The sequence below is a fragment of the Gopherus evgoodei genome, chromosome 9, assembly GCF_007399415.2.
Source record: "Gopherus evgoodei ecotype Sinaloan lineage chromosome 9, rGopEvg1_v1.p, whole genome shotgun sequence".
Classification (NCBI taxonomy): domain Eukaryota; kingdom Metazoa; phylum Chordata; order Testudines; family Testudinidae; genus Gopherus; species Gopherus evgoodei.
This window is the reverse complement of record NC_044330.1, coordinates 65,938,145-65,956,821: the sequence shown is the minus strand read 5'-3', so window position 1 is coordinate 65,956,821 and position 18,677 is coordinate 65,938,145. Positions and strand designations below refer to the sequence as shown.

Genomic DNA, 18,677 nt, shown 5'->3' with positions numbered 1-18,677 from the left:
AATTTCTTGTGTTTGTTTTAAACCTGCTACTTATTACATTTCATTTGGTGGCCCCTTACTTAATTCATGGTAACTGAGCTGTTTTAGGCTCAAATGACATCCAAGGATTCCCAAAGGTCACAAGGTAGCATAATGATAAGCTAAGAATTCCCTGAAACAGAAAAAAGTGTACAGACTGTTCTTCTGCCCCAAATATAAACTGGACAGGGATGGTTGATCATGTCCCTTCTGCACATTTGAGTGAGAACTCCTGAGAGGTGCTGCAGTTTCTCACATCAGTTGATCTCCTCTACCACTGTGGGGAAATTTTCTGCTAAATCTGGACTAGCAAGCACTGTGACATACGAGGGTACAATCTAGACTGAGTAGTTGTGTCACCCCTGCTCTCTAACCTGGGGTGTTCTGTACAATATCTTGCTGCTATAGCCACCAACCCAGACAGCTCATAAACAGCATCCAGCAAGTAAATCATTGCCTACTGTGTGTTCTGCAGTCAACCAGCCAGATCTTGGCTTTTACCAGCCTTAAAGAGTACCACAGGGTGAGCCTAACATACTCCCAAGCCCCAGATTTCCCCCTAGAAATGTACTTCCTGTACTGCCCAAGCCTATCCTGGACAGGCCAAGTTATTAAATATATGATTCTTTTAATGGAATAATATGCACGCAACTTGTTACCCCAAATGGAGTTACCCAGACACTTCAGCTTGAACACAGTGGATTAGATAAAACAATCCAACAACTTTATTATCTACAAAGAGAGATTTTAAGGGAGTACAAGTAATGAGGCTTAAGTCAGAAATAGTTACAAGAAAAATAAAGATAAAACACTTACTGGTGCCTAATTTAACAAACTATATTAGATTCCAAGCAGAGTTTCTCACCACATGCTTTCAGCAGTCTAACTGACCAAACTGCATAGGTCAGGACCTCTCTCCCAGAATCCAACAGCTGCGTCATTTGTCTCTTCAGGTATACTGAATGTGATGGGTAGGGACAGACAGAGGGATGCCTTGGGGTGTTTGTCCCTCCTTTTAATAGCTTGAGGCCTTGTCTACACTGCAGAGTTTTGTCACCAAAAGACAAAACAGTCGAGGTGGACACACTGCTGTGAAAATTTTGGCAACAAAACTCTTCAAAATAAAACCACTTGATAAAAAAGTGTCAGCATAGACACTCCTGTTCGCGGTATCGCCAGAACTGCCTACCCCAGTATCCCACAGTGCTGTTCTGCTCACTGTTTTGAACTCAGCAGCCCTGCAGGTATGCACCACTCCCCCTTCACAGCTCCATTCTGACAGCTGAGCAAGCTGCTCTGCTCTGGGCAACAAAGAGCAAATCATTAGTGTGGAATCCGTGTGTGGGTGTGTGCGAGCACTGCGCAGAGCCAGTGAGGGAGGTGGGGGCTGATGTCAGGTGTGTCTCTCGCCCACTGCCTCAGGACTGGCTGCTTCTGGCAGCTGTCTGAACCTATGAGTCAGCGTGCCGACAAGCTGACTCTCCAACATCCACACTCCCACAACACTCACTCTTTCTCTCTCACATACACATTCCCCCAGCACAGTCTCTCCTCACACATACACACTTCCTATCACACACTCTGCCCCTCCCCTCCACACACACTTGAGTTGAAAAGCAGCTGGCAATCTAGTAGGATGCCCATGGAACAAATGAATTGAGAAACCAGCATCATGTGATGCTGTACCTGTCCCATGAAGCATTGCAAATCCTTCCTAAAGCACCCTGCGGCCAGTTGCACAGTGGGATAGTTACCCACAGTGCACTGCTCTGTGTCAATGTAAGACCTGCTATTGTGGATGCACTCTTCCAACACAAGGAGCATAGTGTGGACATGCAACAGTGGTTTAATTAAAGCATTTTAATTAAAACGGCATAACTTTTGGCGACAAGATTCTGCAGTGTAGACATAGCCTCAGTCCCCCTCTTGAAAACATTTTCAGCTGAGAATCAAGAAACAAAGAATCTATGCGGAAGGATGTTCCCTGCTGGTTTAAACATGTTTGAACTTCCTTTGTCTTTCCTACCTGCTTGATGACTGTTTACGACTTAAATGCAAATTAAGAGGAGCACACATTCCTTTGTTTAGGACAGACCTGTTTGTCAGCTTCGGCATGGACAGGAACGTGGTGTTTGAAACATGTACACCCTAAAGGGGATTTTTATAACTTCACATACAATGTTGCAACTTATTTTACCAAGACAATATAGACCAGCAAATTTTGAGTTTTCAAATGATCCCTTATAAGGCATACCTTATACAAACATTATTACAGTAGTGGATAGGGTGTGAATATAGCAGTATGGTGCTACAGTTTCTCATATCAATTGATCTCATCTGACACCCTGGGGAAAAATTTTGATTCATCTGGACTAGTGGGGACATCATAATAGCAGGTCAGTTGAATCCTAACAACAAAATCCTCTGCTGTGTCAGGATTTAAGATTCCTGGGAAAGAAAGGAAGGAAAGAGCATCACTTAATTCCTAATATATTCTCTCTCTTCTCTGTGTTTGCTGTTTGGCTTCTGTCCAATCAAGTGCAAACTAAAGCATTTCTGTATTACCATGATTACAACTGACATAACAGGAGGCAGCAGTGTAAAGAGCCTTCTCCTCACAGGAAGGAGAACTGGTATGAATTAGCCAGGACGTGCCAGGCAGATGTCATCCAAAACCAGGAAAGTTTATAACTGATTTGTTTGTGCACTGTTCCTGCTGCAGTATAGAACAATAACACAAAAGTTATCCATACTTCTTGCATTTGTCTAAAGAGCAGAAATAATCTTAATTACCAGTTAGCCAAATCCAAACAGCAGATTAACTGTGTTCCCTAGCAACACGTGAGAGTTGACACATTAGGACTCCATTAGCTTGCATGGCTGACTAGTGTTCTCTCTTTCAAGTATAGAGTTTTTTGGTATCAGCAACAGATTTTCAAAACAACTTTTTTTTTGAAAGATTATTATTATTATTACATTAAATAAATAGATGAGGGGAGAGAACATTCCCTAAATGAAAGGCCATCTGACTTTGGAATTCCAGTTCTTGAGTTCTCTCCATTTTGGGTCTGTTGGATGTTTGGAAGTGTATGGAAGGATTTCTACAGTCAGGTCACTATGGGAAAAGCAGGCCAAGTACTTTACCATAAAGCCCAAGAAGCACAGCTAACTTCTTAATGCCATAACAGTAAGAAAAGGACTAAGCAACACCTTGAAGCCTGATACCTCTTCATCACAACAAGTCTGTCACCCAAACTTTGGTAAGTGAAGCAATTTTTTTTGTGGACATATAAATCTTATATTCTCCCCTATGACAATGTCTGATCATCATACCTGAAAGGAAAGAAGCTAGTTTTGCAGAAGTGACTTCCTACTTCACCCATCCTCCCCCCTTTTCAAAAGTCCCCATATCACATGGCAGGGCCTACAGCTACTGCTGAACCTCCAGGTGGAGACCTGCTAAATAGAGCCACTTGAGATAGACAAGAGACAGCTGCCCTCACTGATTTACCATGAGCAAAGATCACCTGCTCTTAATATTGTGCTGTTTCCACACAACTGTAAGTTAATTTTTTAATCCATTTATCTACTTCCAAAAGTACTCATTCATCATCAATAATCCTACGCTGCACCACCACACCTTGGATCCAAACCCTCTGCACTGCCTACTTAACTCCTCCACAAACATGCCTTCACTCCCAAAAAGCAAGTGCATGCTGGAAAAGTTAACAAACCCAGGTTCTTGCAGGCTAAATGAAGACAGACATTTTAAGACATTGTAAAAACTGAGAAGCTCTCAGGAAAAATACTCTGCTAGTGTTTCAATTTAAAATGGAGAAGGAGATGCTCTAGATGGAGTTAATGGTTATTATGCAGGTGTATCAAATAAGGAGAGAGGTCCTGCTTTTCTTTTGTGAACAGAAACAAAAACCATTTAAAAAAAGAAAGCAAGGCCTCTTCTACAGTTTAAACTGTTTGCCCATGAGGAACCGACATTTCACAGTGGAACTTCATGCATTGCAGCTCTTAAAAATATGACAAAAAACATCAAGGGTGTCAGAAAAAGCCGGAAACAGTATACTGAAAATCTACTAAGTCTTGTCTAACGCCACTGCAAACACCAGCACCAAGCTACCATGGTGAGGACTAGTTGTTGGGTTCTCTAAGCAGAAGATACTTTCTATCAAGTACCTGTAATAAGTTTGCCTCCACATCTTCATCAACAAGCTCAGTAAGTACTGGATAAACATTTCAGAGGGAACCATCTCCAGATGCCTCGAAAATCTGCTTTGTGGACCTGGTCTGTCTCCAAAGTGAAACAAGGCCATAACCAAACTGACATCGACACTACCATCTGCAGGAGTGTTATTCTCTCTGCCTTCACCTCCAGTAAAAATATAATTGTATTCAGAAGATTCTTCCATCTGTCAGAATTTCCCGTCTCTCTCTAACAGGCCTTGCAGACTACTGCACTGATTCTGTGCGCAGGCCAGCCAAATCCACTTGATCCTGCTGACATATCAGTTGAATGTCAAAGCCAGCATCAAGAGAAGCTCCAACTGCTTCAGAATAATTGAGGCACAAGCTACAATTCAAACACTCTTGCAGTGTCAAGGGTTCCTAGTACTGTCAGGACAAGATACTAGTTGTGAGTGCAGTATAGAAATCTTTATAGAATAAAATGTAGTTGCGTCAGCACAAAATCTTTGGTGCAAACTATGATAAATTTGGGGGGGGGGGGGGGGAGAAGAGCTACCTTTTATGGACAGCCAGCCAGCCACTTAGCTATAAAATCCCTGTTACTAGCTGTTCTCCACTTGCTTTACTTGTAAAGAATTAAAAAGTCTGACTACATGCATAGGTAAAGGGAAGTGAGTGGGCACAGGGCCAAAAGAGGCAATGGGAAGGCCAGAACTTTTTAAACTTGAAACAAGACTCCACTTTTGTCTGTCCGTTGTTCTCCGGAGAGAGGAGACAGAGCAAAACAGGGCTGAAGCAATGCTGTAAAAAGCCGTGAACCAGTTATGAAAATCACCAGATCATACCTAAAACTACTCAATTTGAAACCCCAGATATGTAAGTAGATCAGAAAATGTCTAAAAAGATGTGATTAATGCTTGTGGACTCCTCTGGGCTAACCCCAAATGCTTTTGTTTTGCTTGTAACCTTTAAGCTGGACCTCAAGAAAACCATTCTTGATGACTGATTATAATTTCTCTTTTTAAATCTAGCAATAGCCTAAGTTCTAGATGTATTTTCTTTCTTTTTGTTTTTAATTAAATTTCCCTTTTTAAGGACTGGGGTTTTTTTGCGTCCTAAGAGGTTTGTGCATATGTTGTTTAATTAGTTGGTGGCAACAGCTGATTTCCTTTCTTCTTCTTTCTCAGCTCTTTCCCTGGATGGGGGTATGAAAGGGCTTGAGGGTACCCCACAGGGGATTTTTTGCATTTGGGTGGTGGCAGCATCTACCCATCCAAGGTCAGAGAAAAGCTGTAACCTTGGGAGTTTGATACCAGCCTGGAGTACCCAGTATTAATTTTTAGAATCCTTGCAGGCTCTCGCCTTCTGCACTCAAAGCGCCAGAGTGGGGAAACAGCCTTGACACAAGCAAAGCAGTCTGGTTAAATGAAGACATCAGTCTGAATACATTCTTTTGTCTATTTCTGACAAAGAACTGGTACACCAACTTACTAGCAATTGGGGCCTGGGTCCCTAGAGATGTCAGGTGCTTGCTGCCAGAAGTAGAGGATAGAGCCAGTTGCATACCTGCAATCAAAGAAAAACTTCTATCTAGACTACAGAAGTAATGATGTCGTGTTCAATGAAGCTTTTGTACAATACATAGGACTGACACATTAAAGTTGACCTGCAAAACTTAGAAATATTAATCAAACAGCTCCCACATTTTTTCAAGTCCTAAACTCTTCCCCCACCCCACTTTTTTATTTTTTTATTTTTTTATAATTTGGCTGTTATGCCTCCTCGAAGTTTGCCTTTTGGACACACCCCACTAGCCTCCGCAACTTGTTGAACTTCCTTTTCTGTGAAACAGTAACAGTCTAAATCCTACAGACACATCAATTACTAACTAATCAGTGCTCTTTCTAGTCTCCAAGCTTTATCCCCTCCATGCTTTCTATATAGGGAGGTAGCAATATAACCTAAACAATGTAACAACTTTAAACAAAGGCTATAGCAATATATACCTAAAGAGTATGATGGAGAGGGGAATGCTGTTTGAAACAATTCTGCATGTCAGCAGAGGGCAGATGTTAAATCCCTTTCGTGTGTGTTTTTCAGTGAAGAGGGGGGTCAGAGACACTATTTTCAGTTTTAAAGGTCATGAAGACATGGATTTTGACAAAATAAATAAAAAGCAGCAGTGGATCTTCATGAACCATAAGAAAAAGAAAGAATGAACTCAAAAAAGTTTTGCACATCACTTCTGAGGCACAAAGTGCACTGAAGTCTCAACTACTGGTGTCACCAACACCCTAGCTCTCACTGACTAAAAAGATGTCAAAGTGGAGCTCCAGGACCTTTCACCAAACCAACAAAGACTTCATATGAAGCTAGGACACACAACTCCAGTTGAATCAAGGGCTGAAGTCTTCAGGAACTTCTCAGCTACCTTCTCAGTGAATTTACAGGAAGCATGAGAGGAAGCCAGAAGAGCTTTCAGGCACCCCATCCAAGACTTGACTGCTTACATTGATATCTAAGAGGCAGCCCAACAGCCAAGCCTATCACACTTCACTCCTAGGTACAAGATATAGCAGCCATGCCTGTCTTTGTCGGACATGGTCCAACCACATTTAGAACACTTCTTAAAGCTTGAGGGCTTTGTCTTTTCCAGACCTGAAAGAGAAAACAGGAGTCATCCATGCAAGCTGAAGTATGGTCCTAATGAGTCAACCAACTCACACAGTGCCAAGGAACAAGAAAAGAGAACTGATGTGCTAACAGATACAGAAAGCTGGTCAAGGCACAAGTTTTCCAACGCCAGCAAAGAAGCAACACCACCAACTAACACTGCTGATTATTTTCCTCTTTTAAATTAAACTAGGATTCAAAGTAGCAGACAATTAAAATAAAATCCTGTGGCAGAAGAAACTAATGAGGTGTTAAGAGACAGACAGCTATAGGGCCTGAATTAGCAGGAACACTAATGCTAGAGACCTCCTTCACCTGCCAGTGGAAGAAAGAAACTGGTTGCTGAAGCAACAGGAGATGCTGGTGTTCCATAGCAGGAGTTGGCATAAAAGACAGCCCCTGCTGGAAACAACAACTTTAGAAAGCTGAACTGAAAGAACTCCAGCACTGGAGCACAGCCCCACATGTGGGAATCCGTGATGACAGACCTCTTAGCAGAAGTGCAATATCAAAAGCAACACAAGTCTTGCTAAATGGTCTTGATAAATCTGTAGATGGTGTTTTTTGGGGTGGGTGGGGCGAAGGGAGAGAGAGAGAGAGAGAGAGAGTTCTTGACTGGAAGTCAGTCTTGATATTCAGAAGTGCCAAACTGGTAAACTGGCAATAGGATCCAAGAATGCTTTCCCCAGCCTGATTTACATTTATTTGTTGAGGACATTATGACCTCTTCTTTTGAATGTGCGGTTGATATTCATCCATGCTCTCCCTCTTCCCCCCTCAGCGTGGGTTGCTGGGATGTGTTCTTAGAGCTACTGCTGAAGACCATTTGGAAATTCAGCTGGTGCACACTATGGCTGTTCATTCACTTGGGGTGTTTTCCATGGACAGCACAACACTTGGGTTGTGCTTCAAGACCATGCCAGCTTGCAATATATGGCTAAGGGAAATTCAAAATGTTGGCTTTGATTTTTAAGTCATACGTAGTTTGGGTCCTAGCTACCTTAAGCCCTGATCCTGTTCCAATGAGCTACATGAGAGTTTTATCACTGAGCAGACTGTCAGAGGCCACCTCTCTCCTCCTATCCCAAAGTTGGTATCACCTGGAATGGTCAGGTTGCTCAGCCTTTGGATCTATACATCTAGGACAGTGGTTCCCAAACTGGGGTTCGTGAACCCCTGGGGGTTTGCAAAATGTTACAGGGGGTTCTCAGGAAAAAAATCCCTAATGGCAGACAGAGCTGTTCCTAGGGACCCTGGGCAGCACGGGGCAAGCAGCCCAAAGCTCCTGGACTTCCAAGAGCTAAGCAGATCAAAGCAAGCAAATCTATCACACTCCAAGACTCCTTATAAGAAATGGAAAGGGACGTGAATATTTTTGGCTGTTTTTAAAATTAAACAGGCAGCTAGTCTTGTTTTTTAAATTATTATGAAGAACAAGTTTAAGCTTTGTTGCAATGTGCGTTGTTTGCCTGGACTGCTCAAGACCTGAACGCTTTGAGTTGGCTTCTTAAATACCTTCATGCTCTTTCACATCTGATACTCCTTGATGAAACATAGGAGTCTTGTCTTATAACAGGCTTATTCAAAGTGATACAAGCTATGAAAGTGAGATCTTGGAAGAGTGTTGCCATTTTCATAATGTAATAAAAATACTGTAATGATAAATAATAAATAGTGTGTAATAAGCAAGTCATAAAAACAAATTTTATATTTCCAAGATCATTGCTTTTATAATTTATACTCAGGTAAAGGAGAAAATCCCTAGAAAGATTCATTTTTAGGAGGGGGTTCGCGAAACTTGACATTTTGGTGAAAGGGGTTCACAGGTTGTTAAAGTTTGGGAACCACTGATCTAGGGGATGGAAGCAGAGTATTTTTATATAAAATTAAAGAGTCCTCAACTACAGAACTAATTTCCCTGCCCCACAGGCTGGTCCAATAACACATCCAGAGTTTGTTAGGCCTTGTAGAAAGCTTACCTATATATACACAGGCTTTTGTATTATTTTGAGAAGCTGATGTTCTGCTGGGGCCTAAAAGAATTTGACTCCTTCACAATAAGCCAGGTTGTTAAGTGATAAGTTTCTTAAGTGTATTTTAAGCTTTGCATATGTAAAATGGGTTGATAATTTAATAAAAATGCACTTGTGTGCCTCAGTCCTCTCCTTCTCTCACTCCAACAGAAGTCAGAAAATTTCACCCAAAAATTGAGTTCAGGAGGGGAGATTACATGACCTAGACTGTAGTAGCACGTATAAAAATCATCAATCTTGAGCAACAGTAAAAACATTCTTGTCCTGAGACCCCAGGTATCATATTAAACAAAAATTGAATAGCCAGGCATTAAATGACTTCTTCTCTTAATATCCCATGGAAGGTTGCAACACTGAACACTTACAGAATCTCTACCATACACACTGGAAATGTGTTTTTTGCTGATAAAGGTATGCTTCTGGATAAGGAGACCTATCATCTGCATCATAAACATCCATCACAGAAGGGGAAGTAAATGCCTCTCCTGAGAATAATTTGGGGGGGGTGGGGGAGAGAACTAGGAATTCAGTCAAGGTCCTCTCTGTTTATTGGAGGATTGAACTCTAGAGTCAGTATTACCTTTAATTTGTAATTTTCTTGTATCTTGTTCAGGTCAACCATATTAAAGAAATCTTCACTCCAATACACACTGAAGTTACTTCAGAATAGTTACAAAGGCACAATAACGGCAGACTACATATTCTGCTGCATTCTAAATGGCCCAATACGGGACTCACTTGCTTTGAAAAGATGCACTTCGTGGAGGAAATCCTATATGTCACAGTTATTTGATCACAGTGATGACACTTCTCTACATATAAATGACCACATGCAAGCTAGCTCCACTCAGCGTATTTTGTAAACAGAATTAGGGATTAAATTCCACAGAGGCTTTTCTAGGACAAATATCTTGCACAGGCATCTACCCTACATATTTTGATAAAGTTTGTAAGGGCACAATATAACTGTTAAGAGACTTTTCCTGCACATACTTACTGTGCATCCTTTTAAACACACAAGATATGGTACAATTTTTAAAATAAACTATACAAGTGAGGCAAGCAAGGGTTCTCTTCTATGCACAAATATTCTCATACACTGAGGGCTGCTCTACACTACCGCAGTAAATCGATCTAACTTGCACAACTTAGTTACGTGAATATGTTACGTGAGCATGTTATTTAGATTTCTATATTTTATTTACAAATATGTACGTTATTTACAAATTCTACTACATGCAACTACTGTCTTTAGACAAAAGCAATGTAGGATAGTCTACTTGAATTTTTTTTTTTTGCTGATTAACTCTTTTAAAATTCAGTTTCTGATAAAGTTTATTTAACAACAGGTTTCAGAGTGGTAGTCTGTATTAGCAAAAACAACAAGGAATTCTTTGTGGCCCCTTAGAGACTAACACATTTATTAGGGAATAAGCTTTTGTGGGCTAGAACCCACTTCATCAGTTGCATGCAGTAGAAAATACAGTAGCAGGTACACAGCACATGAAAAGATGGGACCTCCTGGATCACTGAGTCCAGCTCCTGCTATGACTGGTAACCCTGCCATACAATTCTATTCAGAAGTTTATCAAGCTTAATAAGAGGATATGTGGTTTCCCCATCACCACTCCTATTGGGAGGTTCACTCATTCCAGTATCAGAGGGGTAGCCATGTTACTCTGGATCTGTAAAAGCAGCAAAGAGTCCTGTGGCACCTTATAGACTAACAGACGTTTTGGAGCATGAGCTTTCGTGGGTGAATACCCACTTCGTCAGATGCATGTAGTGGAAATTTCCAGGGGCAGGTATATATATGCAGGCAAGCTAGAGATAATGAGGTAGTTCAATCAGGGAGGATGAGGCCCTGTTCTAGCAGTTGAGGTGTGAAAACCAAGGAAGGAAAAACTGGTTCTGTAATTGGCAAGCCATTCACAGTCTTTGTTTAATCCTGAGCTGATGGTGTCAAATTTGCAGATGAACTGAAGCTCAGCAGCTTCTCTTTGAAGTCTGGTCCTGAAGTTTTTTTGCTGCAGGATGGCCACCTTAAGGTCTGCTATAGCGTGGCCAGGGAGGTTGAAGTGTTCTCCTACAGGTTTTTGTATATTGCCATTCCTAATATCTGATTTGTGTCCGTTTATCCTTTTCCATAGCGACTGTCCAGTTTGGCCGATGTACATAGCAGAGGGGCATTGCTGGCATAGGATGGCGTATATTACATTGGTGGACGTGCAGGTGAATGAACCGGTGATGGTGTGGCTGATCTGGTTAGGTCCTGTGATGGTGTCGCTGGTGTAGATATGTGGGCAGAGTTGGCATCGAGGTTTGTTGCATTGATTGGTTCCTGAGCTACAGTTACTATGGTGCAGTGTGCAGTTACTGGTGAGAATATGTTTCAGGCTGGCAGGTTGCCTGTGGGCGAGGACTGGCCTGCCACCCAAGGCCTGTGAAAGTGTGGGATCATTGTCCAGGATGGGTTGTAGGTCCCTGATGATGCGTTGGAGAGATTTTAGCTAGGGACTGTATGTGATGGCCAGTGGAGTCCTGTTGGTTTCTTTCTTGGGTTTATCTTGCAGTAGGAGGCTTCTGGGTACACGTCTGGCTCTGTTGATCTGTTTCCTTATTTCCTCATGCGGGTATTGTAGTTTTTAGAATTCTTGGTGGAGATTTTGTAGGTGTTGGTCTCTGTCTGAGGGGTTAGAGCAGATGCGGTTGTACTTCAGTGCTTGGCTGTAGACAATGGATCGTGTGATGTGCCCGGGATGGAAGCTGGAGGCATGCAGGTAGGCATAGCTGTCAGCAGGTTTTCGGTATAGGGTGGTGGTAATGTGACCATCACTTATTTGCACCGTGGTGTCTAGGAAGTGGACCTCCCGTGTAGATTGGTCCAGGCTGAGGTTGATGGTGGGGTGGAAGCTGTTGAAATAGGGGTTGGAATTTTTCCAGAGACTCCTTCCCATGGGTCCAGATGATGAAGATGTCATCAATGTAGCGTAGGTAGAGAAGGGGCGTGAGTGGACGAGAGCTGAGGAAGCGTTGTTCCAGGTCAGCCATAAAAATACTGGCATATTGTGGGGCCATGCGGGTGCCCATAGCTGTGCCACTGATCTGGAGATATATATTGTCATTAAATTTGAAATAGTTGTGTTTGAGGATAAAGGCACAGAGGATGGTTTATTTATTTTATATATATATATAAATTATATAAAAATATATAAAATAAATAAATAAATTAATTAATAATTGGGGCAACTCTATCTACTACCCAAGATCCACAAACCCGGAAATCCTGGATGCCCCATCATCTCGGGCATTGGCACTCTCACTGAAGGACTGTCTGGATATGTGTACTCTCTACAATGCATTGGTCACCTCCCAGAAAACACCATCCTAGCCACCATGGATGTAGAGGCTCTCTACACGAACATCCCACACACAGATGGAATACAAGTTGTCAGAAACAGTATCCCTGATGATGCTACAGCACAACTGGCTGCTGAGCTCTGTGCCTTTATCCTCAAACACAACTATTTCAAATTTAATGACAATATATATCTCCAGATCAGTGGCACAGCTATGGGCACCCGCATGGCCCCACAATATGCCAGTATTTTTATGGCTGACCTGGAACAACGCTTCCTCAGCTCTCGTCCACTCACGCCTCTTCTCTACCTACGCTACATTGATGACATCTTCATCATCTGGACCCATGGGAAGGAGTCTCTGGAAAAATTCCAACCCCTATTTCAACAGCTTCCACCCCACCATCAACCTCAGCCTGGACCAATCTACACGGGAGGTCCACTTCCTAGACACCACGGTGCAAATAAGTGATGGTCACATTCCCACCACCCTATACCGAAAACCTGCTGACAGCTATGCCTACCTGCATGCCTCCAGCTTCCATCCCGGGCACATCACACGATCCATTGTCTACAGCCAAGCACTGAAGTACAACCGCATCTGCTCTAACCCCTCAGACAGAGACCAACACCTACAAAATCTCCACCAAGAATTCTAAAAACTACAATACCCGCATGAGGAAATAAGGAAACAGATCAACAGAGCCAGACGTGTACCCAGAAGCCTCCTACTGCAAGATAAACCCAAGAAAGAAACCAACAGGACTCCACTGGCCATCATATACAGTCCCTAGCTAAAATCTCTCCAACGCATCATCAGGGACCTACAACCCATCCTGGACAATGATCCCACACTTTCACAGGCCTTGGGTGGCAGGCCAGTCCTCGCCCACAGGCAACCTGCCAACCTGAAACATATTCTCACCAGTAACTGCGCACTGCACCATAGTAACTGTAGCTCAGGAACCAATCAATGCAACAAACCTCGATGCCAACTCTGCCCACATATCTGCACCAGCGACACCATCACAGGACCTAACCAGATCAGCCACACCATCACCGGTTCATTCACCTGCACGTCCACCAATGTAATATACGCCATCCTATGCCAGCAATGCCCCTCTGCTATGTACATCGGCCAAACTGGACAGTCGCTATGGAAAAGGATAAACGGACACAAATCAGATATTAGGAATGGCAATATACAAAAACCTGTAGGAGAACACTTCAACCTCCCTGGCCACGCTATAGCAGACCTTAAGGTGGCCATCCTGCAGCAAAAAAACTTCAGGACCAGACTTCAAAGAGAAGCTGCTGAGCTTCAGTTCATCTGCAAATTTGACACCATCAGCTCAGGATTAAACAAAGACTGTGAATGGCTTGCCAATTACAGAACCAGTTTTTCCTTCCTTGGTTTTCACACCTCAACTGCTAGAACAGGGCCTCATCCTCCCTGATTGAACTACCTCATTATCTCTAGCTTGCCTGCATATATATACCTGCCCCTGGAAATTTCCACTACATGCATCTGACGAAGTGGGTATTCACCCACGAAAGCTCATGCTCCAAAACGTCTGTTAGTCTATAAGGTGCCACAGGACTCTTTGCTGCTTTCACTCATTCCAGAACCTCACTCCTCTGATAGTTAGAAACCTTCTAATTTCCAGACTAAACTTATTCACAGCCAGTTTATACCCATTTGTTCTTGGGCCAACATTGTCCTTTGGCTTAAATAATTCTTCTCCCTCTCTGGCATTTACACGATGATGTATTCATAGAAAGCAATCACAACCCCTCTCAGCCTCCATTTTGTTAGGCTTCATACATCAAGCTACTATAGCCTCCTCTTATAAGATAGATCCTCCATTCCACTGATCATCTCAGAAGCCCTTTCCTGCACCTGTTCCAGCTGGAACTGAGCTTTCTTGAAAAATGGGTGACCAGATGAGAGCTTACCAGAGGAAAATGGCATTAATACTTCCCATCTCCAAAGGCAACATGTAACTGTTGACATGGGGGGAGGGAGGGTTGGAGAGGGGCACAATTTAAAAGTTTGGGGGAAGGTGGATGCACATGACCAGCTCATGCGTTGCCTCTGGGTGTAGGAACCTTCCAGTCCCACCTCCCTGGTCCAGGGCCAATCCCACCAGCTCCCATGGGGCTGGGGCTGCAGTAGCAGGGAACACATACTGCCAGGCCAGCCTGGGCCCCTGGCAGGGAACTCACAGCAACAAAGTTTCTCCCCAGAGCTCCCGAGCCCAAGTGGACCCCTCATCAGGGGGAGAGGCAGAAGCAATGTCCCTATCTCAGGCTGAGCACAGAAACCTACTCCCTGCGCCTTCCTAAGTGATCTGTGCCCAGCTCGGGGCCACCCTGCTCCACTAATTAGGTGTGGCTCCACTAATCAGATGCCTGGAACCTGGAGAAGACACACACATAAGGTGAGGTGGTGGCCTTGGGGGAGAATAGGAGGTAAGTGGGAAGGGGCAGTGGGGTGAGAAGGGGGGGAGGGGAATTTGGGACATGAAGGGCTGCGACAGCCAGAGAAAGAGGCGACTTTCCCCAGCTCCAGGGCTGTGGCGGCTGCGGAGAGAGAGCCTTCCTTCCCAGCCTCAGCTCTGTGGCTGCTGTAGCAGGGGAGAGACCCGCCCCCTCCTTCTCTGCCCCAGCTTGGGGGCTGCCGCAGCAGAGGACAGAGAGGACACATCCATTATATTAGAAAGGTAAGGCTACTGATATTAAAATATGAGTTATGTGCTTTTATTTGTATAACAAAAAACTATTATTAAGGTTGGTTTTTTTTACTATAGCACTTTTATCCAAAGTGCTTTACAATAGTTAACTAACGGTACAAACAATATTTGGAAAGATCATTAAGTGGTCCACCGAGACCCTCAGCAATTTTCAAGTGGTCCGCCAACAAAAAAAGAGAACCACTGTTCTCGAATAACAGAAACTCAGTAGAGAAGTGACCTGGTCACATCTCATCCTGTTAAATCAAAATTGTGAGTTTCCATCTCCTTTACTGTACTTTATACATACATGAGACTGCCCTCCTGTACAGTACAGACCATAGACACCCCCTAAAATAACCTCCAGAGCAGATCTTTTAGAAAAACATCCAAACTGTAGTTAAAAATGGTCAGTGATGGAGAATCCACCACGACCCTTGGTCAGCTATTCCAATGGTTAATTATGTTCACTTAAAAATGTATACCTTATTTCCAGTCTGAATTTGTCTAGCTTCAACTTCCAGCCATTGAAGTGTGTTATACCTTTCTACACTAGATTGAAAAGTCTATTAAATATTTGTTCCCCATGTACATATTTATAGACTGTAATCAAGTCACTCCTTCCCTTCTCTTTATTAAGCTAAGCGGATTGAGCTCTCTGAGTTTATCACTATAAGGCATGTTTTCCAATCCGTTTTAATTCTCGTGGCTCTTCTCTGATTGGTCAACATCCTTCTTGAATTGCAGGTACCAAAACTGGACATGGGATTCCAGCAGTAGTCACACCATTGCCAAATACAGAGGTAAAATAACCCCTCTACTCCTACTCAGGATCCCCATTTAAGCATCAAAGGAGTACATTACCACTTTCAGACAGTGTAACATTGGGAGCTCATGTTCAACTGATTATCCACCATGATGCTCAAATCTTTTTCACAGTCACTGCTTCCCAGGATAGAGTCCCCCACTCCGTAAATACAGCCTATATTATTTGTTCTGAGTTGTGCAAGTTTAGCCATTTTAAAACACACACTGCTTGCTTGCGCCCACTTGAGCACTGGCCTGCTAAACCCAGGGTTGCGAGTTCAATCCTTGAGGGAGCCACTTAGGGATCTGGGGCAAAAATCAGTAATTGGTCCTGCTAGTGAAGGTAGGGGGCTGGACTTAGAAGTGGAAGGGACCTTGAAAGGTCATCTAGGAGATAGGTAATAAATAAATTAATGGAGATATCCTATTCTCTTCATTATTTACTACTCCCCAAATCTTTGGATCACCTGCAAACTTTATCAGTGATGATTTCACATTTTCTTCCAGGTAAAAGGTTAAAAATGTTAAATAGCATAAGGCCAAGAATGAATCCCTGTGGGGGCCCAACTGGAAACACACCCAATATAATTTTTTTTTAAACTGGTCTGGACTTTATTCTGCCTGCACATTATAAATGTGATCAAGTCATGATCACTTGTGTCTAAGATACTGTTAATTTTTAATTCTGTGATCAGTTCCTCTTTATTGATAATTGCCCTGTCCATTCCTTCTGAAGCACCTGGCACTAGCCACCATCAGAAGACAGGACCTTGGGCTAGACAAAGCATTGGTCTGACCCTGGATGGCCATTCTTATGTTCTTATCTGTTAAGACAAGGTCTAAAATAATTCCTCACTGGCCTGCAACACTTTTTGAACTGGGAAATTTTCATCTATAACACTGACAAATTCCAAGGATGTTTTAGTACTGGCAGCACGAGACCTCCAGCATGTCACTTAAAATGAAGTCTCCCATCATTACACAGCTTTAACCACTCAAGCACATTGTAGATGGGTGTGTAAGGAAGTGGTCATCCTGCTCCCTAGAGTGATTTCATGGTCTATAGTTGACACCAGCTAATACCCCATAACTTAATATTATCTATTATTATAGAAATACCAAAGAAAGTCTGATAACATAATTCTCAACTGTCCTGGAATTTTAATTTCTGGTCTAAAATATCTAAACTTTTGCCAAACGAAGTGACCCACATACACCATTCAATTATGCTAAAGACACAAAATAGCTAGCTAGTGAACGTGCACGCTACTTTCAGTGTCTTATCAGAAGCTCCCTTGCTGGAAACAAATTCACACAGAACGCTGAAAAAATGGATCTTTACTACAAGAAGGGGATTTTGAGAGAGTTGAGAGCTCTGGGACAAGCTGCCAAGAAATCCGTAAAGTTTATTTGGTCATGGCAAGAAGAGTTACCTAGCTAGGTAGCCCTGAGGGGCACGAAGGCCTGCAAAACACAAGGAACAACACACACACACACACCTTTCAGACGCAAGCCCCCACAGAAGCAGCCAAGGCTGAGAACATAAGAGAAAAATAAGCCTGAATGAATACCCATTTGGGTGGTGCACATAGGATATGTTTGCTGGGCTTTTTGGGTACAGGTGTAAAAGAAAAGCAAGTATATAGGGCTGAACTGAGACAGTCTCGAATCCCAAGCACACACCACAACTTGGGTTCCTCTGCAGCCCTGTGTTGTGGCATTGCCGCCCTCTGCACCTGGAGTTGGGAAGGAGTGGGGCCTCTCCCATACAAGCAAAAGCGTGCTGAGAGAGGCCCTTTCCATCGGCAAGCAGCAGGAGTGCACCCCCAGGACTGACCCCAACAGCGGGCTGTGCAATGAACACACGGCTCACAGCCGGGGGTATCTCACCCTGCTCGGAGCTATCCAGACTCAGGCGCACGCCTCCGCCTCAGCGGTGCTCAAGGCCTCTGTCCGAGCAGTGACTCCAGCCCATCGCTTCGGGCACGAGGCCCCAGGCAAGGCCTCTCCTCCCGGCTCTCACCCAGCCTGAGTAGGCCGGGCGATGCTCCGGCGAAGCACCCTCCCCTGGGCCTCACTCACCGCCCCCCCAGAGCCCGGGGAACCCGACCCGGAGCCTCGCACCTCCGGGACACATACACCCCGCTGATACCAGCTCGCTCCAGACCCCTCCGCTCCAGCTAGTCCCTCACCTGCCGCCCGCCGGGCCGCGCCACCCCGACACTCCTTATACATCCGCGGCAACCCCGGCAGCTCCGCAGCCTGCGCCCAGCACAGGCCGCAGAGACAGACCCGCCCCAAAGCGGCTTGCGTCGCCTCCCATTGGCCACCGCTACCCGGGGGCGCGCTGTGAGTCCTGAGGCATGTTGGGCATGGTAGTTTCTTGAGGCGGCACTCGTTCTCTGATTGGCCGTCAGGACTCCGGACGCGAGGCCTTCTGGGTAACGTAGGCTGTAGTGGCTGTACCCCAGAGCGGACTGTGGAGAGAGCTGCAGCAGGGTTGGCCGAACGCGCCGTTAGCCCTCAGCAGACCAGCCCGCCCTGCAAGTCCCACCGGGCCCGTGCATCTCCCGCAGCCCACAAGGCACCGCCCGGCGTGAGCCGGGGGATCTGAGCGGAGAGCGCCCGGGGGCGCTGCGGACCCGTTACAGAGGGACGTACAAAGCCTCTGACAGGACCGTCGTAGCTCCGCGTGACCAGGGCGTGCCTGGAAACCATGGCAACGGCCGCAGATCCAGGCTCAGTGGAGGTTGCCGTCGCAGCCAGAGTATCCGAAGAACATTCAGGGCATAGGGGCTGGAGCTAGGGGTGCTCCAGTGTTTCCATCTGTGTAGGGTTTACAGTTTGGGTCAATG

The 18,677-nt window shown here is 44.4% G+C and overlaps 1 protein-coding gene across 2 annotated transcripts in view; it reads right to left on the bottom strand.

Annotated features, from left to right (window-relative positions):
• ENOX2 (ecto-NOX disulfide-thiol exchanger 2) overlaps positions 1-18,128 on the bottom strand; it is a 150,573-nt gene extending 132,445 nt beyond the window's left edge. The window contains exons 1-2 of one of the 2 annotated variants that reach the window (XM_030574514.1): positions 18,015-18,128; positions 5,710-5,784 (exon numbers count right to left, since the gene is read on the bottom strand). In XM_030574514.1, the coding sequence (XP_030430374.1) occupies positions 5,710-5,784; positions 18,015-18,057 (118 nt within the window). In that variant the 5' untranslated portion in view covers positions 18,058-18,128. The remainder of the gene's footprint in view (positions 1-5,709; positions 5,785-18,014) is intronic. The other variant, XM_030574512.1, reaches the window with a different exon arrangement.
• Positions 18,129-18,677: the final 549 nt, after the last annotated feature.